A 25,384-nucleotide genomic window follows, 5' to 3' on the forward strand; every position below is an offset into this window, starting at 1 on the left:
ATAGGATGGAGATTAGAAAGCAAGAACTGAAAACTGAAAAGTGCTTCATGGTGTCTCTTTAACGGCTTAGGATTGATTCATTTTAGTATTTGTGTCTGGGTCTTATTCACTGCTGCCTCATAGATCAATGGCACAACGGAGTCCCCACTCTTGTTGATGCAGCATATGGGAGCGGGATCCATTATCTTTAGCTCCCAGGACTATAAAACGTCTAATAAACTCAGCAGCGAGAGTGCCAGATTTGTGCGGCACTGCCAGCTGCTGTAGCCTTGTTGTCTATTAAGCTACGTTTTTAGTTTCGTTATTGATGGGGAATGTTGATAGTCTAGCAAATAACGTTGCTTGCAGATTTGAGGCGCTTTTCTAAAGCACCTAGGATGTTAGAGAGTTGAAGTAGGATAGTGGCTGCTAGCAGTGAAAGCAAACCGGTGAGGAAATGGCCCCTGACATGCACGGCGCGGATTCATGGTTCGTTTGGTTTAGTCTTCCTTTGGAAACCAGGAGGCCTCCCAAAGCATACCGGTGGGACTGTAGGTGAACACTTGTTCAGGAGCCGTTGTGCCTACCGGCCCAAGGAGCAGAGCTGGCTCCGGCAGCTCAGCGCTCCCAGCAGGAGCGAATCCCTACGGAGAAATCCTGCTGGCCCTGGCACTCCCCCAGCTGGGCTCTGCCTTGCCTCCTCCTCCTCCTCCTTCTCTTTTCCCTTCTGCCAGGCAGGCTCTGGATCCAAAAATGGGGCAAATCCCCAGCTTACCACCTAGTTAAAAAAAGACCCGCTCTTTATCTCCTAGATCACTTTCTCCTAGGACAGCCGGACTCCCAAAGTGACTTCAGCTCCTATTCCTCCTCTTGCAGTGAGGGAGGCAGGTAACGATTCCCGCTGCAGTGAGAAATCAATTTAAATTAACATGGGAACAGTCAGTCCTTACTCATGCCAGGAAACCCTCCAGCTGGCTCTCGGAGTCTGAGTAGGAAGTTCAAATGCCTCATTCTCAAATATCCATCTTGCAACACCGAACCCTGGCCATGGTTTCCTTGAGTATTAGTTTGCTGGTCCGGCTGTTTTTTAAGCATCTTCCCTAGCTGACTGCATTATAATTTGACTCCATGCTGTTCTCCCACCCAGAGCTCTGTGGCTCCAGCTACACCTTGGGAATAATTTCCATAATTGCACTGAAAATAGCACAAAGCATGACCTTGCATATGGAAGTTGTTATTGGTGGGGGGGGAAACACCTTTCCACTCTTTTTCACTTGTTCCCTGTGCATTGCTGTTGGAAGTACATTGCTGTTGGAAGTACATTGCTGTTCCCCTCCAGTCTTGGTTTTTATTGCTTCCTTTATTCCTCTGGGGTGTGAAGCTCAAGCACAGCTATGGGGCGTCAGGCAACGTTTTCCATCTCCAGTGTCTTTAGTTTTGGCACTTAGAAATCGGTAGTAGGCACTCAAGTGGAAGTTAATACGAGCCAGCATCTACACCTCCCATTTCATGTGCTGCGTATCGATGCCTTTGAACAATCTCTAGATATGGTCTAGGTGCTTACACATTTGAATTCGTACTGAGCCGTAGGCATCTGCTCTTGAAACGGGAAACCTAAATCCCAAGAGCAAGATTCGTTTCTGTTCTCAGGCATCTATGCAACTTCTTTGGACTAGACAAATGAAGACAAAATTTATAGTATTAATGCTGATATAAAGGCAGAAGAAAATATCCCTGAAGTCTCACGGGGGCTAAGGTCTGCAAGCTTGGTGATCAGAGTAGTTGTCACCCATTCTTGGTGGTAGAGCTCTCCCAGTTCGTAAGTCCACGCTCACTGCCCGCTTGACAGCCTTCCCGGGGCATTTCCGATCTCTCAGTCTTTGCCATCGATAGCGGCCACACTGGAAAAATACTGTTAAATGCTGGTTTGTCTCTGCCAGCTTTTCTCCAAGGGACAGAAAGAAAGAAGCTTATGTCTTAGGAGGAGCTTCTTTCAAAGAACATGGATGAGAGGTTTGGAGCAAATGATTTTTAGAAATTACTTAAAATTTGCTAAAATTACTGGATATTTCAAAATATTTTTCTATTTTTCACTTACCTTTAGCTCCATATAGATTATCTACCATTATAAATTCTAAATGACAACATTCGTGAAAATAAGGGAGATGGCAATGACTTGTTTGACAAAAACACAACTTCTGCTTGGTGAAGTTGTATATCTTGATCAGAAGACGCCAAGAGACACAGTGGGTTCATTGCTTCCGTCGATAGTTTGTTCAGAGGTTTTCACCCTTCTTAAAAATGCATTCCTTCCATCTCAAATGTGTCTGTCTTTCAGCTTCCGCTACTGGTTGCTGTTATCTACCGCACTGAAGAACTTTATAGTTCTACTATTTTCTTTCTGCAAAGGTATAGTACATTGTAATCAAGCCACTTCTAAATCTTCTTTGTGATAAGCTAAACAGATTGTGCTCTTTATGGTTCTCACTGTAAAGCACTTTCTTCAGCTCTTAAATCATTTCTGTGGTGCTTTTCTGTGCAGTCACCAATTCTGTTACATCCTTATAAAAAAGATGAACCCTGGAGCCCAGCGTGTTATCAGGCACTGGCCTCACCTAGGCAGTATACAGCCTAAAAAGTCCATGCCTAAATCTGCTCGCTTTCCTCTCTTTCTATATACAGGGATTATTTTACCTCTTTTGAGGATGGCTTTGCCCTGGCACCTTGTGTTCAGTGGCTCGTCCAGGAGGACCTGAAACTCTTTGCCGTTATTGCAGGTTTTCCTGCTGCCTGTTTCCAGGCCGTGGCTTCCATCCTGCAGTCCTAGGCTTTACGTCTGCCTGTATTTAAATGCAATTTGTTGGAGCAAGCCTGTCTGAGCAACCGCGGCACCGTCCTCAGCCTGATGCACAGTTCCACTGAGGGCTTTGTGGTGGGACTGCTTGGTGCCTCACGTGGACAGTGATCTGGGACTGCTGTCCCAGCTCCGCAGTGGACGTGCCATAGAAAAGGCCTGTAGTCCATGGGAGATCATGCAACGAACCTCCCGGGCCTGTCCCCTTCAGGCAATAAAAAGGGGACAAAATGAAGTCCCAGGGACATATCTGGTGCCCTCTGGCACCACTCGTGTAACAGCCCTGTTGTTACCTGTCACATCCCCAAATCGGCAGAGTTTTAGATTTCATCAGTAGTCTTGAGTGTGAAACATTTCAATGTCGGGCTCAGTGTGGGCCACTTCTGGCCTGCAGGAGAAACATCTCCGTTTGAATTCCCACTGAAAAATACCTTGCGAAATCCAGCAGCTCTTTGTCCATTTAATGACGTCTTTACTGATATTGCAGAGTGCTGGTTTGTTAATCACCAGGCTGCAGTGAGTCAAGAAGCTGGCAAATGCAAGAGAGCCATCACCAAATCTGCAGTCAAAAAGAGAGAGAGGGTTTTTTGTTGTTTTTCTTGAGACAAGGTTTCTATTTAGAATAATACCGACTGGCGTTAATTCTCACGTAAAATCTGTACCAGCGCTTCCATTTGGCATGGGAACGATGCTAGGAAACTGCTCCAGCAGGAAGAAAAATGTCCCGTGTCCAAGGTAGGTCCCCAGCAGTTGTCGCCTTGCCTGCAGCTACCCGCTGGTGTTGCTCTAGGTGGGGAACAGAGGGTGTTGCCCTCCCCTTTTGAACTTCCTTGGTTTTCCCCCTTGTGTTTGCATGCTCATCGCTTGGCTTCGCTGCTTCTCTCCGCTTTGTGGGTACGGGAGGGTGATGTATGATGGAGATGTGAGGGCCCCAGCCGCTGGGCTCGTGCAGGGAGCAAGCAGGGCAGCCCTGGCCCCGGGGACCATGCAGCAGCTCTTTGTACAGCACGTGCCAGCAGTGCGTGCCGTCAGGTGCTCGTCCGTTAAAATGCTTTCAGCGCTACTTGTCCTTACGACCTAAATAAAAATTTAAAAAAAGACTTTTGATTTTCCAGGCGAGGGCTTTAGAGATGTCCGTCTCTTCATTGGTTTTTTTGTCCTTTGCGTGTTGTTATCGCTTCCGTTTCTTGAAGCTCCACGAGTTGTAAGCACGTGGCTCGCCGTGCAGGCGTGCTGGTGAATGTTTTACAGAGGGTCCTACAAATCCAGGTGCAGAGAGCGTGGCCCCTTCCTCTACAGCAACAGCCACTTTTTAAAGCGGCGCAGTCTTCAAGGGAGCTAAGCCGGCCTTTTCCTGCTGAGATTCAGGGAGCCAAAGAGCAAAATGCAGCCAAAAGCAAGAATAAACATGCCTCAAAAACAATGTGGCGTTTGAGTTGCAGCAGGGCTTAAAGCGACTCAGCGAAGCTCTTGTTTATCACTGGAGTTATGTCACAGCCTTAACTGGCCTCTGCATATTGTTTTAATGGCTTTTTTCAAGGCTCAAAAGGGCCAGCAGAAATCTCTAGGGATGGGAGGAACCGCAGGAATATTATCTGCGGCCCAAGTTGTACGAGTCCGGCTGAGCGGCACAGAGGTGGCAGCAGCCCCAGCAGCGGGACGTGGCTCTGCCGCGGGAACCTCCAGGCGGGCTTCGACCGACGCCGAGGACGGAGGCGCCGCAGCCTCCGTGGGATGGATGCTGTTCGGCGCTTACAGGGGCAGCGGGGCGGGAGGAAACGTATTAGCAGCTAACGCGATGTCCTGCAGGGCCGGCTGCGCCTGTGGCCGCTGGCGCTGTCCCTCTGCCGAGGCCGGCTCCGACTTTTCTGTACCCTCCCGTTAGGTAGCTGGTCCGGGACAGAAATAACGGAGCCCACCATGCTTCACCGGCTTCTCTGATTTGCACGTGAAAGGTTGCAAACCGCAGCGCGGGCGCGCAGCAGCAACACGCGGTGAGGAGCAGCGCTCCTGTGCCCAGAAAAGAGCAATTGGCCGTGCAGTGAAACAGCTGCACTGACAGATTGCAGCTGGGACAAAATTATTTTACCAAGGAAGCTGCCAAGCGGTAGCGACGGAAAGATTTTTGGTTCTGACTGGGTTAAAAGTTCCTGCGGGGCTGAGTGGGGCAGGGTAGGGGGTGTTTATTAGCAAGCCGTGATGTCTTAAAATCGATCTAGCGCGTCGTTGGGGCTACGGAGCAGCGTCTTGGTGAGCTGCGCGGCGCTGCACGGCTCCTGGCCACCGCGCCGCTCCATCTCATGAGCCGGGATGGGGTGGAATAAAGTGGTTTGTTACACTGAAGTGAGCCACGCTGTGAGCATTGGGGATGTGGTTAACGCAAGCGCAGGGAAATTACACAGTGCCTGTTTTGGCTTTCTGATTTCCTCTAGCAGGCAGCGAGGCTGCAGGCCGGGCGCTCGCAGGGTTTTACTCCCTTCCGTGTTCTTGAATTATTAGCTTGCTTTCCCACCAAAGCAGCTGCTGGCCGCAGACTCACCCGCAAACCTCACGGGTAGGGCTGGAAACGTAAAGCAGCTCGAGTTTGCCGACCTTGACTTCAATCTCTCTTTTTTTTTCTTAACCACACATTAGCCCTTTTAACCTGCTGCTTGATGTCGCTTGTTTGCTGGAAAACGCGGGTAACCCAGCAAAACTGAGGCCGGGGCCGTTTTGTCCATGTGTTTTGTTGCTTCGGGGTCGGCGTTTCGCTGTGGCAGGCGCCGGGCAGCTCCCTGCGCGGGCGCCTCGCTGGTACCCGCTGGACAACTCTTCCCTGGCAGAGAAGGCTGCTGCGCAGCGAGGAGGAGGAGGAGGAGGAAAACGCCTCGGGGGAAGCGGCGCCCCAGGGGACTCAATTAGAGGCCCCGCAAGTAGCATGTTAGAAGGAAGCTTTTCTATTTTTGTACTGCTGTTTCTGATTCGGCGTTGGCTTCCTTTTTTGGGGGTTTTTTTTTTGGTTTTCCAGTTGGGCTACCTGGGACAAACACATCTGAGAGCGTAGAGGGACTATCGGGGTATCTTGGGCCCAAGTTAAATGCTTGCGTATTTTACATATTGGATAAAAGTTACTTTTATATAAAATATGTATAATATGCGTGCATATACGTACACACACCTCTACCTATATTTTTCCGAAGGGACTGCTTGGAAGCACAGCCCCTTGGCCTACCACCGCCTGCGTTTCGCCCTGCCTGCCCTCCAGCCTCTGCCAGTTCGCTGGGAGAAGCTGCTGAACGTGAAGCCGGTACGAGATGCTCTGCTCTGCCATGAAATCTCCCTCCTAGTCAGCCGGGACTGTTTCTTCCCCTGCTGCTGCTCAGCTGGGCTCGCTGCGCTGAGCAGAGTTACTGCAGCGCCCTGACTTCACCTTTGCCTTGGGCTTGTCCAGGAAACACATGCCAAAATAGTCTCCGAGGAAAACTGACCCTGGAAAATTCAGCTTAAGGAATAATAAAAGAAGTTGCTGCTGTCACATAGGAACCAGCAGGAGAATTCACGTCTCTCGCAGAAGGTTCCTGCTGGAGGAACCTCCATCCCGGGCAAAGGAGAGAGCGGCTCTGGCCCAGCCAGCTGTGAACCTCCCCGCAGGTACGTCGGGGGCCAGCTTTCCTAAGGAGGCGAAGTGCCCGTGCACTGCTCTGAGAGTCTCAGGCGTTTATAAAACGCTCGGAGAGCTGAGCAAGGGCAAAAAGCCGTACACAGCGCTAAACAGTTACTGCTGATGATTGCTGGGACGAAGGCACTCCAAAGACTTGACAGGTTTGCAAACCAGCGCCTTTTCCTGGGAGCCATTTCTCCAAAGTCTTTGTAATGCTTGTTTCAGGTTTTTTTTTTCATCTCGTGTGCTTTTCCTGCTTTACGTCATGCTTTCCATTTTAGAGATGTCAGATGATCTGTGATAAACTGACAGTATGTGCAGGAGCAGAGAGGAGACGAGGTCCATTTTAATGAGACTGACTCTGCCGGGTAGTGAAAACTGTGCCTTGACAAACCCCCGGATCTTGTTTCTCTTTGCAAAGCATCTTAATGTCATAAAATGGATTTTTTGCACAAATGCGGAAATGCAATTCCCAAAACAGATTTCTTTCCGTAGCCGCTGAAATGGAAACTTAGCACTGCAAATTATACGATCCCCTTAGGAGGGAAGCATGGCTGGAAAGCAGCGTGCTCTTGGCTCCTGGAAATTGATTGAAATTTTTCTGAATAAAAAATTTGCTTGTTTGGGGTTCGCCACTCACCCAGCATTCCCTGCAAGCACCGTGCTATTTCTCAGCAGTGATCTGAAGGAGTTTGGTTGACCAAAAGGAGAGGGGCGGGGAGAGAGCAAGAGCAGAAGAGGGCACAAGTACGGACGAAGCTGTGGCTGGACTTCACTAAAGGGAACCCTGCAGATGGGTAGAGAAATAAGCGTTCGTTGTTATCGTGCATTTATCGTGCCTGTGCACTGTTACTGTGGTTTTCACTGTCTCTTGAGAAGGTTACTCGCCCAACCCCTGCCCGCTGGCACAGAGATTTAATCCCACATGTGGGCAGTCTTACCCAGCACTGGCTAAAGATGACTTGTTCCTTCAGTGAAACAGGAAGAGTTTGGATGCTCAGAGGTCATTAGTGAGGCAGTAAGGGCAGAGATACACAGCAAAGCTCAAGGTAAACATGAGAAGGCACCACACTGTTCTCCACTCCTTTGCCATCTCTGAAAAGGACTTAGGTGCCTTTCATCACCTACGTAGCATCTTTATTCTTTGTGGATGAAGAAATACAACCAAGATCAAAGCTGTCTGTGGTGCTGCCATTTTACAGCTTGCATGCTAGCAGGCAACTGAATGCCAAGGCAATTGGACATGCGTTTCAATGCCGTTTTCATTTTCTGACTCCCTGTGGAAATTTCTGGTCGTTCTTATGGCTGAGGTAGACTCGTGCACCACTGCACTGACGCTGATCTCCACAGCTTACTTTCTAGTCTTTCAGGCAGGCTGGGCTCGTACTTCCTGCTGGTTGCCAGTCTGGGTGGATTTTGGAGCAGTAATCATAGTTCAGACAGGGTCAGCTGTACAAGGCCAAGGCATCTTGATGTTTTTTTCTGCTGTTTGCTATGGTCAGGAATGCTTGTGACATCTATTTCAATTCAGATTCCTGCAGGAACCAGAAAGACATCTTGACTGAGACAGATCTTTACTTAGTGAATTCCTTAACATAGGATGGAGGCTTGAACTGCAACATGATTACGTACAAACCTTCACTGGTTCAGTAATATGAAAAAACATCTAGACATATCAGCACCAACAAAATGCAAAAAGGCAGCTAGTCCTGCTCAAAGTTGCAAATAAAAGCTCTCTTTCAATGGTTATCTCTAATTTTTAACCTAGGCCTTATTAGCTTAAGATGCTCTGAAGGATCTACAGAGAAAATTTTTATGGAAGATGTTTTTAAAATCTTGATTTCCAAGGAAGTACTTTTTTATCCAGAACTTTTCCTAAGCTATTTTTAGACTCCAGTGCATGAATTCTAACATTTTCTGGGCAACTAAGTGAAAAAGTGAATAGATGAATAGTGGATGCAAAATATTCCAGACTTTAGAAGAGTCATGCAGTCCAGTTTGGCTCTACTGAAATGTGGTTTTTGTGATGATTTGTTCAAGCCTGCAGGAATTTTCATTTAGCTATGTATTTTAAAAAAAAAATCTAGTGTTCTGATGTTAACTTGTACCTCTGACTACAAATGACTTTTGTATTTTTTCAGGTAGGTCTGTGATATGTCTCCGATAGAACTAAGATCTAGTCTGGAGTTTGCTCTTTGTTTGTAAAAATCAGATTTATTTAAATAGATGTGTGAAATTCCATGTAACCGCTGACGAGATGATATTAACCAGTTTTTAAAGGCCGGATCACAACAGCTGCAGAAGAGAGGTCAACATAAACTTGACTGTTGTTCCAAGTGTTACTTTGACTTCAGTAATACTAGATACTGAAATGGGCTTCCGGGTAAGAATGGTAAATCTTACATTTAGGAGAAAAGAAAGCATGACCCTAGAAAACAGATGCAGAGTTCTCCAGATCTCTGTGAGTGTCTAATCTTTACACACCTGATCGATAGCTTTAGCATTGGGACCTATGTGTGATTTATTCCCTTTCAGATCTTTCTAAAGAAAGCAACAAAACAATATTAAAATCTCCTGGTGCCAGTCAGCGTGTAGGTGGTGTTCATAGCGGGAAGAGCAGTTAACACTGGCTCGCAAAACACCTAGACAGCGGTAGCTACAGGTACCTTTTCAGATCAGGGTGAACGGAGCTGCACCCCAGGAATATCAGCCTTGTGCGGCGGCAGAGATCTACTTGGGGTAACAGAAGGGAGATAGATGGCTACTAAGGTGCTCCACCAACGCCTGTGGACCTCGCACTCCTCTGACAGCTAGTGTAGATAGCTGTGACTAATACCTTTTCTGCACTAAGGGCACTTAGCGCTTCTTCCAGGGAGCCTAACCATTGCTAGCAGCAGCTTGGGGGCAAAAACGTCCAGGGCCGTTGGGTGCTGCACATGTCATCTACAGCCTTGAAACAGCAAGGAATTGCCAGAGGCCATGTGGAATATAGTCTATAGCAATTACTGTCCAGTCCCCTAAAAACAGCTCTAAAAAGGAGCTAACGATCACAGCAAACTCCTGCTTGTGCTTTCTGTGCCTCATTGTGAGGGCGCTGCATCTGTGTTTGTGCCACTTTGTACAAGTAGGCACTAGAACCTACGGTAGAAACAGTTACTGTGACCCTCTCAAAGCCAACATGCCGGTGCCCCGTCTCGCCTCTGCAGCACCGCAAGTAGGTCCCAGCTCCCCAGGCTTTGGTCCCCCTCGCGAGGGAACCTAGACCCTGGGCCCCCGCACTGGCAGCTGACAAGGTATGCAAAAGCTCTGGCAGCATAAAGATTACAAAGATGCTTCAAAAAAGCTTCCCTGTCTTGTCTACCTGTACCATGGACCTGGAGAATCTTTGATGGGTTTGAAGCCCTAAAAGGAGCTTTCTGCGCTCTGGTATTGCTTGAGCCTCTACAAAGGAGATGAAAAGGAGGAATAAAACATCTGAACAGCCCAATCTGGTCTGAACTGCATGCATTCATTACTGCAAAGATGGATTTCTTCTGGTTCCTCCTCCGTATCCTCCTCCTCAGTGATGGCAGCAAGAATCTTGACACTCCAATTACACGATATTCATGTTAAACAGAAAAGAAGGACAGCAAGTCTGTGGCAAACGTTCAGGATATGGCATCCAAGGATCCATGCAGCTAGCAGAAACCTGGAGGAACAGATTGTCATAGAGGCTAAAACTACTCTAATGGCCCTGTTCCTCACAGCTCTTCAGGATATGCTTAAATTAGCTCGTAGAAGATAGTGTTACCCAAGAATTAAATCAGGGTCCAAATGTAATAATATCATCAAGACTCCTGTGAAATGGGGCCGATGTCCTGGGGGCCAGAATGGATCCCCTCTCGCAGGGTTGCTCCTGTGGCACTGTTCGTTCGACTCAGCTACACCACAACAAAGTGTTTGCCATGTCTTTCACCACCTTCTTTGCCCCAGGTTTGTCACTTGGCCGGACCTCCTCTCTGAGCCTCTGCACCTAGCGGTGCGGGCTGGAAGCATTGCTTGCTCCATTTGCAAAGCAGCACAGCTGAAATCTGGTCAAAGGCCCGTGCAAAAGTGTGTGATGTTTGTGGCTTTGACACCACGTGGTCCTTTCAAATTCCGAAAAGTTTTTGTCTTTTTTTTGTTTCCTCAGATGGAAATGATAGCGTAGGCTAAGACTGATGTCATTAACAATACAAACTGGGGGCCTTTGGGAGAATATTCTGGTTTTGAAAAGTGACTACTCTGCATGAATACATCCTGCTCTCAGAAGTTTAGCTGAATGTTCTTGGTTCTTCACACATGCCTGTAGCTCTCTTCTGTCACACCTGGTCCTTTTCCTTTAATTAATTAGGGTATGAGTCTAAGTGTATACCTAAAGTAGAAGAAAAAAAGAGAGATTCATCCCTTCAGTAGGCCTTTTTCTTGGCAAACAAATGTCCTTCTTCAGATTTTGGTTGTCCTCTTTTTTTTTTTCTCCCTCTCTTTTTTTAAATTTCAGAATACTTACCTTATGTTTTATTCACTTGCTTTCATTAGGTAAAGGAGTGCTGTGGCATGAGAGCCTGGCCTGAATCCAGTGCCTGCTTGACAAATAAAAACAAAGACTTGACACATGAGAGGAAAAGGAGATGGCTGCAAAAAAAGCAAAAACCCCTCTAAAAAGAAGGAAGGAATTAGCTCCAGCATATTGGCATGTATTAATACCGTGCGACTGTCATTCCATGCCTTGATTCCTCGGAGTGCTGCACAACATCTTGCTTGACAGGGTAAGACTGACAGACCTCAAATATGAATCTCTACTGCCTTCTAAAAAGGTAGGACTGGCCTTTTTATCACTAGATTGATCATGACCGCTTTACTGCAAGTAGCTACTGCTTGAATTTCAAATATCGAGTGCTGGAATCTGCGATTGGTCATACACGGTAAATCACATGCTAATGCTTCTCTGTCTTGACTGGATGAGAATAAACATCATCATCAGGAAAAGGCCTTGGAGAAGCCACTGTGGCTTTAAATCTCTCAGGGAGCCGCAGCAGTTTAGCAAGAAGCGACCGGTAAAGCGGATTAGGGAATTCTAGAAAATGTAAAGCCCGTTCCTTCCTGGGCCGCACAGGCGCTGCCCACGGCGGCCGTCCCAGGAAGATTCAGCTGCTGTGAAATGTATTGCCTGGGTGCAGAATTTACATTCCAGTTTCTCTTGCCAGCGTCCTGTCCCGCCGTGGGCTGTGGCAGCGGTGCACCCCGGTCCTGCTGGCTCCCGGGACGCCGTCTGCGCCACCCTGCGGGCGGAGAGGTGCCGGGCTCCGCTCCCCACCCGCTCCCCTGCTTCGCCTTTGCTTTCGTGGCGCTGCTGAGACAATTAAAACCTGGTCTTTCAAAAGCTTTAAGGAGAGCAAGGCCAGCTGTGAGATTTTACAGGGGTTATTTATTGCCTTTTGTTAAATTGTCCTCGCAGCCAAGCAAGAGCTCATCCTCTGTTCCTTACAAACCCGTTTCAGGAGCAGAAGTGTGAGATGCAGGTGAATATTTTTGTCAAGAAATTCTTCTCGGTGGTCCACCCAAGCAGAGGCAGGCGCAAGCGAAGGCCAAGCAACGGCCTTCTGTAAATTCGCAGGGAAGGAACTGTTGTCCTTTGGCAGGGGTCAGCTGGCTCTGCTCTTCTCCCCGGCCACGCATGCCCTCCCAGCCAAGTCAACGCTGAGCTGCAGCCCTCGCTGGAGAGAAAAACCTGCCGTTCCTACCCCTTCGCGCCCTGTCCACATTGCCCTCCTCCTTGCCACTGGGGTCGCTAGCAGGACGGTTGGCAGAAATGGCGATCGGTAGGTGAATATTCAGAGGCAGCAACAGTTGTTTCGAAAACGGTTTCCAGAGCCCTGCTGGTGGCAGGAGAGCAAGACACTGTATTAACTGCAGCCCGAGCAGAGCTAGCCAAAAGGGTTTGCAACGTGCAGCGTGAGCCCTCGTGGAAGAATCAAAGACCTAACACTGAGGTCGCTGAAATTATGTCTAAATTTGGGAGGGAAAAGAAGAAAGAAAAGAAAAAGAAAAAAGGACTTCCTCAGAGGTGTTCTGCAACTAGAAATGAGGCATAGCTTGAACCATCTATGAACTATGATAAACTGTTATTAGCCTTTTAGTTACACTTTCCTTAGAAAGTCGGGAGGGGGTGTCCAACCCCAGATTTGAGGGGAGTATTCTATTTTTATTATTATTTTTCTTGTTATTCAGGGTTTATTCTATTTTGTCCAGTGCAAAGAGAAAGTAAGAAAGTCTCTGAAAAGTAACATGATAGGCAAATAGCATTATTAGCATTACTTCACGGGGGATCTGAGGCGCAGAAATTGTAAAGAGTCTTGTCAGTGTTGCGTTTGTAAGTTAATAACAGAATCAGGCATGAGCCCCTTCCCCTTGGAAACATCCCTCCTGAAAGAGGAACGGGAGCTGCATATGGCAACGGAGCTGTCCACGGCGTCGTCACTTTGAGGTGAGTGAAAACTTGGGGTAGAAGGGAGGAGAATAAATGTTACTGTAGGAAAAGCTGCTGAATTTCCTTTTGAGAGACTGATAATCCCACAAGCTTCTGCAGAAGCAGCTTTTGATTATCACTGCTGATGATATTAGAAGCCATCTCTGGAGCCCATCCTTTAAAAAATGTTTCCCCAGTGCTACTTGAAAACATATGGGTTGGGAACTGAAGAGAAAAACTGATGTTTTACTAACTCTCTTGGCATGATGGAGTCTTAGAAGATGATGGGCCTGATATTGGAGATGCATTTTTAGCAGTAACTGAAAGCAGACTGCATAAAAATTCAAAATACTAGACCAGTAAATGTGGATGAGAAAAATGGGCTGGTTAAAGAACCAAATGAGGAAAGATGGATCAGACCAACCGCAGGGGCAATCAGGAGCAGCTCCACTAGCTTTTGTGGCTCTATTCTGAGTTGCATGCACTCACCGAAGATCTAGCTCACACACCAGCAACTTACTCGCTCGGTTTTAATAAAGCAAGTCTAACAGGGCATTTTCAAACCGAGCAATTTCCTGAGGGCTTTGGCAAGTAATAGTCTGGGTAAGCTCAGGCCGCTATTTAAAAGGGAACAATTTGGAGGGGAAAGAGATGAAGAGGTGGGAGAACACTCTCCTCAACAAGAGCAGATGTGAGCGGAGAAGGCAGTGCTCACACACATGCTCAGCTCCGGCTGGGACGCCAGCAAGGCCTGGTGAAGAAACAGCCTCCTGACTTGAAGAAGCCCATCTGCACAGGTTGCTGGAAGCCAATAGCATCCCAAGGGGAAGTGTCGACACCTTGAGTTGTCCCATGCTTCTTCAGTCTAGTATCTTGTCCGTCTGGGAAATCAGGTAATAGTTACAGTATCTAACACAGATATAACACCCAGAAGAGAAGTTTACGTCCCACTTTCAGTGGCCTATATCCATATCACTGAAACTGCTTTCCAAACAACATGCACAACTCCCAGAAGATGTTCTAGATCAGAATAAGCGTGTCCGATACTGGAATGGGATCAGGTTAGTTCTGTGGTTTAATAGGTTATACTAAAAAGAAAACAGCATTTTGCTGATATCACTTTAATGTCGTCACTGGGAAAAATGTTGGCCTTCAACAAAAGAGAAAGTGGAGTAGACTTAGTCCCACCAGCTCCACCAGCTGTGGACTAATTAACACAGTGAGGTTGCTGCAGATGAGCTCCTGGGAAAAAGCTATGTTTGCAAAGTGCAGAATCATTGCACCTCTTGACTGGTCATGTAGTATTTGGGCCCCAGCCAGCAATTACTGGTTTTGTAAACTTACTGAAGAGGAAGTAAAAAAAAAACTTTCCTTTTCAGTGGCTTTCGGCTCCATCTTCTTGTTCCATTTAGACCCGCTAGTCATCACACACATATCCACGTGACAAGTCAGATGAGCAGCACATTTTTTTGTCAGTGATATGCTATAAAAATTCTTTCTTCCTCCAAGATACTAGATGACAAACTTCAGGTGGTTTGCATGTGGTCATTTAAAAAAAAAAAAAAAAAGGCAAGCTGCTGATTAGATTGGCACCGTTCTGCCCCAGCATGGGCAAGTTCTCGATCTGCTCCATTTCTGTGAACAGAACAGAGATTTTTGCTCCATAGGAAGTGATTTTTAAAGGGATGGAACTTATGGTTTTGCTATACGGTGGTTACAGTCACTGTAAGGTTGTTACAGGCAGTATCCTAACGAAATGGTAGATCCTAAAGATAGCTTTCATCGTGAGCCACAATCAATTAACGTCATCTGTTTTTCAATTTTCCCAGGCCCTTTTTTACAATCTCTAACTAGGAGCTTAACCTTTTTTTCCAAAAATCAACATAGCTAAAACACACTTAATATTGCTCACAGTTCTTGTAGCAATCAGAACGAGTTTTGCATTTGACTACACCACAATGAAGTTTTATTTCAGTGACTTTAGGTAGCAGTTTTTTTTTTTCTTCCAGATGTGACTCAAGCCATGATTTGCCATTGAAATAAGCTTTTATCCTTTATCCAAGCGATAAATCATGTTATGAGAAAATTCAAATGATTTTATTCTAGTCTATGTCTAATTAAATTGAACAAAAAAATCGTTATCCTTTATGACCTCCAACCAATTAACTGACCTGGTGATAGGGAATTAAGTCAGTCGTCTTCCTTTGAAATGACAGCTGAAATAACAGCGGTGCCGCTCTTTGTCTACTGTACGTGTGCTGGAGAGGAGGCAGAGGGAGAAAGGACAGGAACATGATGCTAGGCAATCGGAAAAATCCTACCCTGTTGCAGTTGCTGAAATGTTTCCCATTAACTCTCCTAAGCGCAGGATTTCCCCCATTGTGTCACACACCTTCTAGGAAGGCTTCATAAGAAATAGCTTGCATTCGCTACGATTTATAATTTTCCACAAACTGTTTATCGAGAAAGCTCTCTGGGTCTATTTTGCTGCCTTTCTCTTTCCTCCTCTTTGATATCGTCCTTCAGTGTAAATGACAATGGAGCGAGAAGAGCACACGCCGGTTCATTGAGGGTGCGTGCCAACGAACTTGTAATTTAAACATGACGCAGTGGGAACTGGATTAGGGACCTCTGGGTCTAAAACTAGGAGCATCTGAAGTGCCAGGGCTGTGGCAGATTCACCAGCGAGGTAGACCGCAGCCTCTCCATCAAAGTTGGGAGATACGGGCTCAGATGCAGGTGACAGCTTGTCTGCTTAAGAAGTTTTGCCTTTTGCACCACTACTGTTAATTCTGTTATAGTAACTTAATTCTATCGACATAAAGTTGCTTTCATTCAGGGATAAGAGTATCCAAGGTGACACAACTTAAGACAAAAAAGGCACATTTATATGGAAATAAGTGAGTCTGTATGGGGCATTATATTGGCATAGCTATTTCGGTTTAAAATCATGCCTCAGCTGATGTATTTTCCAGAGTAGCCTAGCTTTGAGTGGCTGGTGATTAGACAGCACTGTGACAGGGGTACCAGAATAAGCATCACTGTGTGTTTGCCCGTTCTGTAAAACCATATGCAAAAAAATCACCTTCATACAAATGATCTCAGTAAAGCAGCTGAAAGATTGTAAGATAGTAACAAATAGACAAAAAAAAGATAGATTTGGTTCTGTGCCATTTGCGAGTTGCAGCCATTATCAGTTATTTTTTCAACAGACATCTGACTTGCAACGATGAAACAGTTTTCCTTCTTTCTCCCCACACCGCCATAACCTTGATACTGCCATCGGATGCACTTTGAAAGGGAAAAAGGCCTTATCAGCTGTCCCTCACTACATGGCGGAGTCCACCTGGAACAAAGCTTCTGTTAGCCTGCATAGATTTGGTCCAGCTGGTAATTGCTGTCATTAATTCACTTCCATGGATGAAGAAAGATGAAAACAAAAAAAGCAAAAGAGCAAACAGTCTCATGTAGAAGATATTTCAACAACAGCTGAATACTCCTTGATTTCACTCGACAGTTGTGAAAGTGCCCATTTTGGGCTTCTAGTTTTCCTTGATGATGGTGTCATTAATAATTACCAACAGGGATAGACTTCACAGTGTCAAAAGAATTACGGCTGTAGTGTCAGAAGAGGGACATAAGCCATGCAGTTTTTTTCAAAGCGTTTAGATTTTAAATCCTTTTAAGGGATAGTATTGCAGGCTTTAAGTGCCCTAGCAAATCATTAATGATAGTAAGAAATCCCAGCAGAGTTATAGTAGCTGTTTCACCTGCAACTTGGCCACCTAGCTGTGTAAAGAGAATCATTTTCACTGCTAAGTATTTATGAAAAAAAGTCACCTTTCCACCAAAAGAGCATATAGCCTGATCAGAGACTAAGAGCAGAAAAGAGGAGTGGCGCATATTGGTTGTATTTCTCACCCAGTGTAGAATTTAAAAAAAAAAAAAAAAAGAAGAATGACAACATACAAGGGGTATTAAATCCAATGACAATATCTCAAGAAATTGGTGAGCTGTAAATTGTTGCAGGCTGGAAAAAAATCCCTCCACAACTGTCCTGTTCTCATGTGCCCTAGGCAGCCACTCTTGGCAATTGTTGGTTGCTTCTAGACCTGTGTTCAAGACACCAACTTTAGAGGCAGCTCGTAATTACTGGGCTATCTTTAGATGCTCTAATTTTGGCAGCAGGCCAAAAGTTGTCCCCCCCCCCCCCCCCCCAAAAAAAAAAAAAGCCTTCATATTATCTGTCATACCCAGACATAGAAAAGGGCAATAAATTGAATGCAGGAGTAGATAATACAGATATATATTAGAATGTATTATATCTACAATGTTATCTATTGAAGTTTCATTTTTGTTGCATGGCAAAGGTCAACTCCTTTTGGTAGTTCCGAGCTCCCAAATGATGAAAAAATTGCCAAGACTTCATCTGCACAACATGGTGGGGGGGGGGGGGGGTGTACACACACATATATGACGCCGTCATAAAAGAGTACCAGTGAGCTAATGTACCAGCATTGTGTCAGCACGTTCTGATCTACCTTATGTTTGCTTTGCCAAAGAAGATTTGTCTACCGTTGATGGTGACCAGATATGGGTCAGATGAAATTTAATGCAAGCAAGATGAAAAGTAAGGTGGCACCTTATTGTTCCTCAGCTGCAAGGTAGCTCATGTTAACAAGAGTCACAGGTCTAGGATGCCTAGTGGACACTGAGCTGTGCTTGTACTTGGGAAGCTGCAATACTTACGTATTTCAGAATGTCTGGCTGTTATTTTTAGGGAAACCAGATCCATCTGGGCTTCTTTTTCTAATTAAAAAGAGGGAGAAACGGGAATGAAAATATCCATCAATATGTAGATGAATTTAAAAAAGGGGCTATTTCTTCCATGGCTCACTCCCACAGGACAGCTAAGTCTCAGCTAAATGAGATGACACCTAGCCACTTACTTTGTGGGGTTTTTTTAGTGTGCAAACCCAGTCTACTATTCCTTCAGTGCCTTGGCTTTAGTTTGTCTCCGAGCCTAATTAAAGCCTTTCCAATGTGATCTAGAAGAACCTGCATCGTCTGGATTCTAGATAAGTTTGGCGTCGCTCACGCTCTGGGAAAACAGGAAAAGCTGTACTAGCGCAAACTAGTTCAAATAATGACAGTGTTTTCAGAGAAAGGTGCAAAACCTCTGTCAGTTTAGCCCTTACATTTTTACTCTAATGAGAGTAATGTTATATCATCTCCTTAGTCCCCTAACTGTCCCGTCTTTTATGCCTCATAAGGCTCTGGCCTCAGTGGTACCCTATTAGAGCAAGCACCCCAGATTAGTTATCCACTCTGCAAAAGTGTTTTTTTTTTTTTTTTAAGTAAGTTTGTCACCTTCTAAATATATGGCAGCTTTCTCGTTGTTGTAGGATGAAAACTGAGGGCTAGAAATGCCCAGCTGACCTTCTCCCTTGCCTCTCTTGCTTCCCCTCTAATTCATTTTCCACATTGGTCTGACAGAGTCCGAGACTGTTGCACTTCAGGCTACATTGCAAGACCCATCTATTATTCTGTCTTTTGCCAAAGAGACTGACTTGAAGGGGTGTGAATTTTTGTAAGGCTTAGGAAGTGCTGAATTGACTTTTCTGTCACTTTCGTTATTTTTTAGTTTCTGTGGGTTACAGCACTGATGGAAATGTCCTTATAGTCTGTGATAGGTACATTCCATAAATAGCATGTTAAATAAATAGAAATGTTTTGAAAAATTAAGACTCATCCAAAAGTTTTAAAAATATAGACACTGTGTGTAATCACCTAAAAATAACCACTGCATTTTATTTTTGGCAAAAAGCATGTAGTAAGAAGCAAAACTATGCAGTTTAATTTGCTCCTTGGTATTACTTCCCATAGTATTTGCCAGTAATGGCAACATTATAATTTGTAGAATTAATTAATGATCTGGCATCTGATTTTGATTCATTAATGCTTAAGCCAGCTAAGTCTCAATTATCCTCTGGACTATTTATTCCTTAACAAGCATTTAGCTAATGTGATTTTAAAAATATGAAAATAGGTCTTAACTTGCCTTTAAAAAGTGGCAATATTTTAACACTCCACTTTAAAATGAAAGACCCTTCGTATTTTTCATTCTATTATAGTTATATTCAAAATGAAACTGGGGGGGGGGGGGGGGTTTCAATGTATTCACTTAATATATATTATATGTACCTGTAACCTGAGTTCAATTTAGGCTTGATTAAAAAATGTACTGAATTGGAAACTGTGTAATAAAGGATGCCTAAATCATACTGACCCAGAATAGCTCACTCACTCAGACAGTTAGCAAATAAGTGCACAAGCAAGCAGATGATACGAGAATTCAAAATTAATTTTATTCTCAGAGGATGCGTAGACTAGGAGATAGCATCTGCCTCTATCAGCAGTGGTGTAAATCCAGAGTAACATCTTGGCTTGAGTCTCATTACCCCTCAATTTGCTTGCTTATCCTGCAAATGATCAGAATTGGACTCTTCTATGCCCAAGGCTAGGTTAAAGTAGCTGAAATAGTCAGTATTACTTCATGACATTTTTGTGATGCAACTGAAAGTCTCTACCAATTTCCATGTACTTATTATTTATAACCCATCCATTTACCAAAGTAATTTAGTCTTCTGAAATTTTCTCCAAATGATCAGTATTTTTAAAAGTTCACTCACCACATCCTTTATGAAAACCTGCCCAATTGTGTTATCCCTTGTGCTGCAATTGTGTTGGGATAGCAGCCGTTCAGAAACAGCATAGGTTTGATCTGGGATTGTCAGGCAACAGTTTAAGAGCTGCTGGGAACTGATCTTGGGAAGATGCTTCTATTGCTGGGCTCCAATGTGACATTTGTGCCTGCCACCGTTGCACCTTGTCGCTGCTTACATCCAAAAAGAAATGCCTAATTATAAAGACAAGAAAACAAATGAATCATGGATGTTTTAACCAAATAAACCATCTTAGTTAATCACTTTAGTTACTGAGATTTGTTTTGAAAGTACCTTCCAAAAGCTTTCAAGCATTATAGAAATGGTAGAAAATACAAAACTAAGCCATTAGTGTTGCAGTACATGAAATAACTCATCTCTTGCAACCATGCTTCCTTCTCCTAAATCACTCAGGGGCCTCCCCATGCCTGCATTTCACTGTAATCCCATTGGTGTCAATCAGTTCATGCAGCTGTGACATCAGTTAGAGCCTTTCCCACCTTTCTCATCAAGCAAAGCCTGGGATGAACAGCTGAGAGTATCTTCCGTCCCATTTTTAGATCGCTAAATCTAGCTTCTTTCAGTCCAAGAAGGGAACTCAATCCACAGCTGTAGGACTTTTAATGGACTGAGCTGTGACACCAGCTTCTCTTTAAACACAAGGAACTGTTACGTCAGACAGGTCCGAATCAGCTACCCCAGAAGCAACAAGACGTGAGGGTGCTCAAGTCCCAAGCCGTCAATGGCTTTAAAAGTCAAGCCCAAGTTGCAACAAGTTGCTGAGTCAGAGTCTCTGGCCCATCAATGTGCTCTGTGCTGCTCTGGGGCTGTACCGCAGCTCTGAATCCAGCTTACAGGGCCAGTGTGGGACTCCTGGGTCCTCAGAAAGCCTCCCACCTGGACACAGAGCTGAGGAAGGGAACAAAGAAACGTTCCAGTTCCTGAAGCATTAGGAAACATAGGCGTTATCTATCTGTGCTGTTATGGTAAGAGTACGTTAGGACCAAGAGGTAAAGGGAGGTGGTTGAGCTCCATCTCTAAAGCTAGGGTTGCACTGCTAGAAGCACAAGTTTTCTCAGGAGTTGTTCAGACAAAAGGATCAGATTGAGGAATCACAGCATCCCTGATGATAGCTTTTAATCAGCTGAACAAGATGAAAGGAGGGGAAGTGGAGGCTTAGTAACAGAAATGTGCAAAGCTTAAAAAGTTCCAGCTGCTATTCTCTAATGGAGACTTGGTTCCTCATGAATGGTGGAATAGTTAGGCCACCTGGTGGTAAACAGCAAACCAACAGGTTTGCAATTTCCAAGCCACAGTAAATATCCTGAGGACTACATAGCTCAAGGAAACGGTCATGGACAGGAGGAGCCTTTCATTTCCAGGTGACTGGTGTGCAGCCACCTCCAGCAGATAGCAGCCAGGACTGGTTTCCATCCAATTGCTACGCAATTGCCTGTGCAGAATTGCGATGCTGATCTAGTGTCTGGCCAATTTCTATTAGTGAGGTGTCTGCATCACAAAATCTTCCGCCTCAGCCAGCAACCTAGCGAGGGAGGCAAACCTGGAACAGCTGAACTTAAGTAGCTTGTGAAGTAAGATCTTGACATGCTGTTTACTACATGGCTGAATGAAGACCTCCATCCATAAATTCAGCATTGGCTCATTTCAGCTACATAAAATAATGAGCATGGTGTGACTAGATTGCATAACTGGAATTCATCTTTTAATGACTAGTCTACAACATAGTTTTCATTTCTGTTTCTGCAACTTGTTTCTTCCAGCAAATCTACTGACCAGAAGTACTGCAAAGTATCAAACACAAATGGAGAGTGAATGGAAGATGTCAGGCCTATCAGTGAAGTATTTCTTCAGCAGTGCTTGTAAGTACTAATCTTTCAATAGCTAAGAACTTACCTGAAATGGACAGTAGTGTATCACCAGAAGGCATTCACAGATGGGATGAGCACAGGAAAATGAATATAAAAGGACATTTGTTTGAAAAAAATCTGATTCTTCTTAGAGATTAGTCAGCGTTTTGCCCAAGCGTGCCAACAGCAGCTTTTAGCGGAGCCTAGTGAAAACACTTCACCTTGTCCAGCCAGTGCTGTTCCACGGAGCATTGCTCCTGGCTGCTCCCCCTTGCTGGTCGTGCCTGCTCCCCTCACCATATTCTCTAATAAACACTTGAAAACTCACCAGATTTGTGACTCACATTTTAATCTTATCCAAGTTACAACATTTATTTCACAGGATGCCCAATTAAACGGTAATTCAATCTGCTCTGGAGTTGTTTCCTTCCCCTCTGGTGATTAGTGTAACCTGAATAATGTAGGAAGCACAGAAAAAAAAGGCAGTAAACAACTTCAGTGACATTGGGAGCGCAAGCTGCAACTTTTCACACGGGGTGGGGTGGGAGGGGGAAACAGCATGCACAAAAATATTAGGAAGGGCAATCATTTCGGATGTTTGCTGACTCTCACTTCTCTCAAGCATGGAAGGGGAGATGACTTATCTATCTTAGTCTGTCTTATGGACTCACTTTAGGCCTGGGGAAACACGAGTAGGTGTGGGCTTGTGCAAGCCACACAATGTGAAAGAAAAGCTATGGCCCCGTTTTCCTTGTAGTTGTTAAGTGCCTCTTGTTTCCCTTCACTGAAGCTTGTGTGAGTGTGCCAGTTCCTTGCGGCCTGCCTCCAGCGAGAGTGCTGGAGCTCTGCGCTCCCGCAGTAAGGGGGCAGGTTCCTGCATGTCACTCGCTGTAGGCTGCTGGCCAGGAGCTCTAAAAACCCATTGGCTAGCAGCTCTCTGATTGCCTGAAGGGGCTTTTGCTCGTGGCAAACATTTGCCTACTTTTGTGGGGGCTTTCTTTTCATTGTCACACAGGCATGTCAAGCGCCACATGACGCACACAGACGTGCTCCTCTTGGTATCGGCCCCTACACGTGCTACCTGAGATAGCCTTCTACAACATCACAGGCTTACTTTGGAGGCAGGGAACTAGACCTAGGGTTCAGCAAAAAAAAGGAGCTGTTTTTCAAAATAAGGAAGAAAATTTAAATAGACAGTTAAATGTTGCTCAGTCTTAAAAAAAAAAAAAAAAAAACCACCAAAAACCTCTTGGAAAATCCTGAGTGAGGGAAGCATAGGTGTGGGCAACTGCGTAACACAGCTTAGAGTTCCCTTCCCTCCCCAACTTGTACACCTGCTAATGCAAACCCAGCTCAGAGTTGAGCACTGCCAGTTACTCAGGAGAAACAGCTCGGTTTCAGAATGGCACCTTGGTCGATGGCACACATTCAATGCCGGCACGGGCAGCTCTGCTGAAGACAGCTCCTGTTTATGCAAGTGCTTAAAACAAAATGAGCCACTAGTGCCTTACTTCACCACAGCATCATATGATAGTTACTGAGTCGAAGCCAGGTTGTGCCTTTGGGCTTTTCTGAGTGTGTCCTCAAGATAAACTATGCTAGGGGCAGGCAGTGGAGGGCTGCTGGGAGTGCCGCAGAGCTGGCTGCGCAGAGGGGCTGCTGCCTGGCAGCACCTGAGGACAGGGTCCCAGCCCAACACCCCTCCCCTGCAGCCAGCTGACAGCTGCTGGGGGTACGTGCTGGAGCGTCCCTCGCTAAAAAGGCAGGCTTTCACTCTGACCTGCAAAAGAAGCAATTTTGTGACTTAGGGAAGAAATATTTCCTTTTGACGTCCTGCTGTGACAGCGCTTGCAACTCTAGGCTGTGCCTAAGTGGCATTACTGAGCTCTTCACGCAGAACACCCTGTGCCCGCCTTTCTTCTCCTCCGAGGTCTGAGAAGTTTGGCGCTTGACTTGTTTGGTTACAACATTGTAAAATTCCTCCAAAAGAAATTTTCAGTGTGCTTTGCTAAGACCTTCTAAAAAAATATAGATTAATTGTGATAATTAAATTTCCCTCTGAGTGATTTCTTTGATAAATGGGTCTAGTTAGGACTTTCAATTAACCACCAGGCCCTGCTGTGAAGTCAGACTGAAGCTTCATGTTGCAGGCGTTTATTGCCTCATTTACACAGAGACAATCTGAATTATTTTCCATTATATTGTTTTCTTTATCTGTCTTTTTTTATGCAAGTATTAGAATTCCTATTAACCCTTCTGTCAGGGAGTCAATTTAAAAGGTATGGTCAAGCAATTTTTAATTATTTTGTTATGGTTTAAATAAACCTCCTGGAAGCATGGTACTTGAAATCTTTCCCTTGTCCATACTGCAGGCCTTTGCTGCATAAAACTCACGCATTTGTTATCGCATGCATTCTCACAGACTCCAACTTGGTGATAAAAGAATATGAAAACAATATACTGTGGGGAAGAAAAGACATCACTGACCACAAAGACAGCCTTGTGATGAGTGGTGGTAATATGCAACAATACTGCGACCGACAGCTTTTATGTTTTCACATTGTCCAAAATTGTGAGTAAATGGTAACTGTTGCTTGGAGAATTTCAGTTATTGGTGGTGCGCTCCACCTTTAGATATTAACATTGCTGTGTTTTAAATTATGTCCATGTACTCCAGCATGGTCATTTTGAGTGTGGACTGAAATATTTAAGATACGTGATTCCTACCTTACCTTACAAAATTACAACTGTTTGTTTTTTGAGTTACTGGTATAGACTTACAAACATAAACTGTCCATGTGAGTGTAATTCAATACTTTTAGCCCTGAAGAGCTAGACGTCCACTAATTTTAATAAAAAAAGCAAAGTTCATCCAAGAAGAGGTTTTTTTTAAATATATATTTCGCATCTAGACACCAGAATTCCCTGCATTGATAACAGAGAAGAAAAAGTCTACTAGACTTAGAAAACGATTTTAAATTTTTATGAGCTTTCTGTAAAACCATCCACAGCTATTCTAGCTAAGATGAAATCATAAGGTTTACCAACTGATGTGCTTTGAGATATAAATCAGAAACTAATTGTCTGACATTAGGGAAAGACATGTTTTTTTCCCTCTCCTCCCACACTACCAACAGAAAAAAAAAATCTATTTCTTTCTTTCATACTATGTAGTATGTGTGAATGTATGTAAGTAAGATTACATACATTTCTGATCTATACTTTTGAGCTTGATTTTGATGCAACCAATGAAATTGCACTAACTTTTATAGGAGGAGCATATCAAAGGCATACTTTCATTCATATTAAAGTGCTCCCCCCCCCCCCCCGTAAGATTTCAAGGGAATTTCTGCCATGTAAAGAAATCATGCTGTCTTTCATATATGAAGCTATGCACAGTCAAACCTCAGTTTGTCCACATGGACCAAGAGCTATTAAATGAGTTGTGATAATGGAGAGTTTGAATAATTGATGGAAATTTCAATGCAATTAATGTAAGGCAAAGGACGTGAACTCATTGCTGATAAATTAGGGTTTGTGGATTATTGAGGTCGGATGGTAAATCCTACTGTCATCCCTCCCCTCCCTTTTTCTCCAACATAAAACAGCAAACCCCATGCTTTTAATGCACATTTGTTATGCTCTGGCATAACTAATTTCTTAAACTGGTAACACAAAGATGACTGATTACAAAACAATATAAATGTACATTTTAAAATCCAAATGCTATTTTAAATGTAAGTTAATATAAGAACATTGTGTGGTTAATATTTATCTAGCATCCTGTGTTTTTGAGGCACATCTTGTCATATAGAACTGTGCTGTTAAAGT

The 25,384-nt window shown here is 44.6% G+C and overlaps 1 protein-coding gene and 1 long non-coding RNA gene across 5 annotated transcripts in view; one reads left to right on the forward strand and one right to left on the reverse strand.

Moving 5' to 3' along the window:
* Positions 1 to 24,682, forward strand: part of LOC138067160 (uncharacterized) — a 249,788-nt gene extending 225,106 nt beyond the window's left edge. The window contains exons 1-4 of one of the 4 annotated variants that reach the window (XR_011140896.1): positions 6,329 to 6,463; positions 11,031 to 12,978; positions 21,467 to 21,565; positions 23,976 to 24,682. Coding sequence is in view for 1 of the 4 variants with exons in the window: in XM_068941980.1 (XP_068798081.1) it covers positions 11,031 to 11,153 (123 nt within the window). In the remaining 3 variants the exon portion in view is untranslated. Of the gene's footprint in view, positions 1 to 6,328; positions 6,464 to 7,406; positions 7,523 to 11,030; positions 12,979 to 21,466; positions 21,566 to 23,975 lie in introns of those variants that run through there. The other 3 variants (XR_011140895.1, XR_011140888.1, XM_068941980.1) reach the window with 3 other exon arrangements.
* Positions 7,513 to 25,384, reverse strand: part of LOC104153453 (uncharacterized) — a 229,424-nt gene continuing 211,552 nt past the window's right edge. Inside the window, exons 21-26 of the long non-coding RNA XR_011140901.1 lie at positions 21,898 to 22,004; positions 19,653 to 19,879; positions 17,710 to 17,769; positions 15,132 to 15,218; positions 11,002 to 14,595; positions 7,513 to 10,866 (exon numbers count right to left, since the gene is read on the reverse strand). This is a non-coding gene — a long non-coding RNA (uncharacterized lncRNA). The remainder of the gene's footprint in view (positions 10,867 to 11,001; positions 14,596 to 15,131; positions 15,219 to 17,709; positions 17,770 to 19,652; positions 19,880 to 21,897; positions 22,005 to 25,384) is intronic.

Source organism: Struthio camelus, chromosome 4 (genome assembly GCF_040807025.1).
Source record: "Struthio camelus isolate bStrCam1 chromosome 4, bStrCam1.hap1, whole genome shotgun sequence".
NCBI classification, from domain to species: Eukaryota; Metazoa; Chordata; class Aves; order Struthioniformes; family Struthionidae; genus Struthio; species Struthio camelus.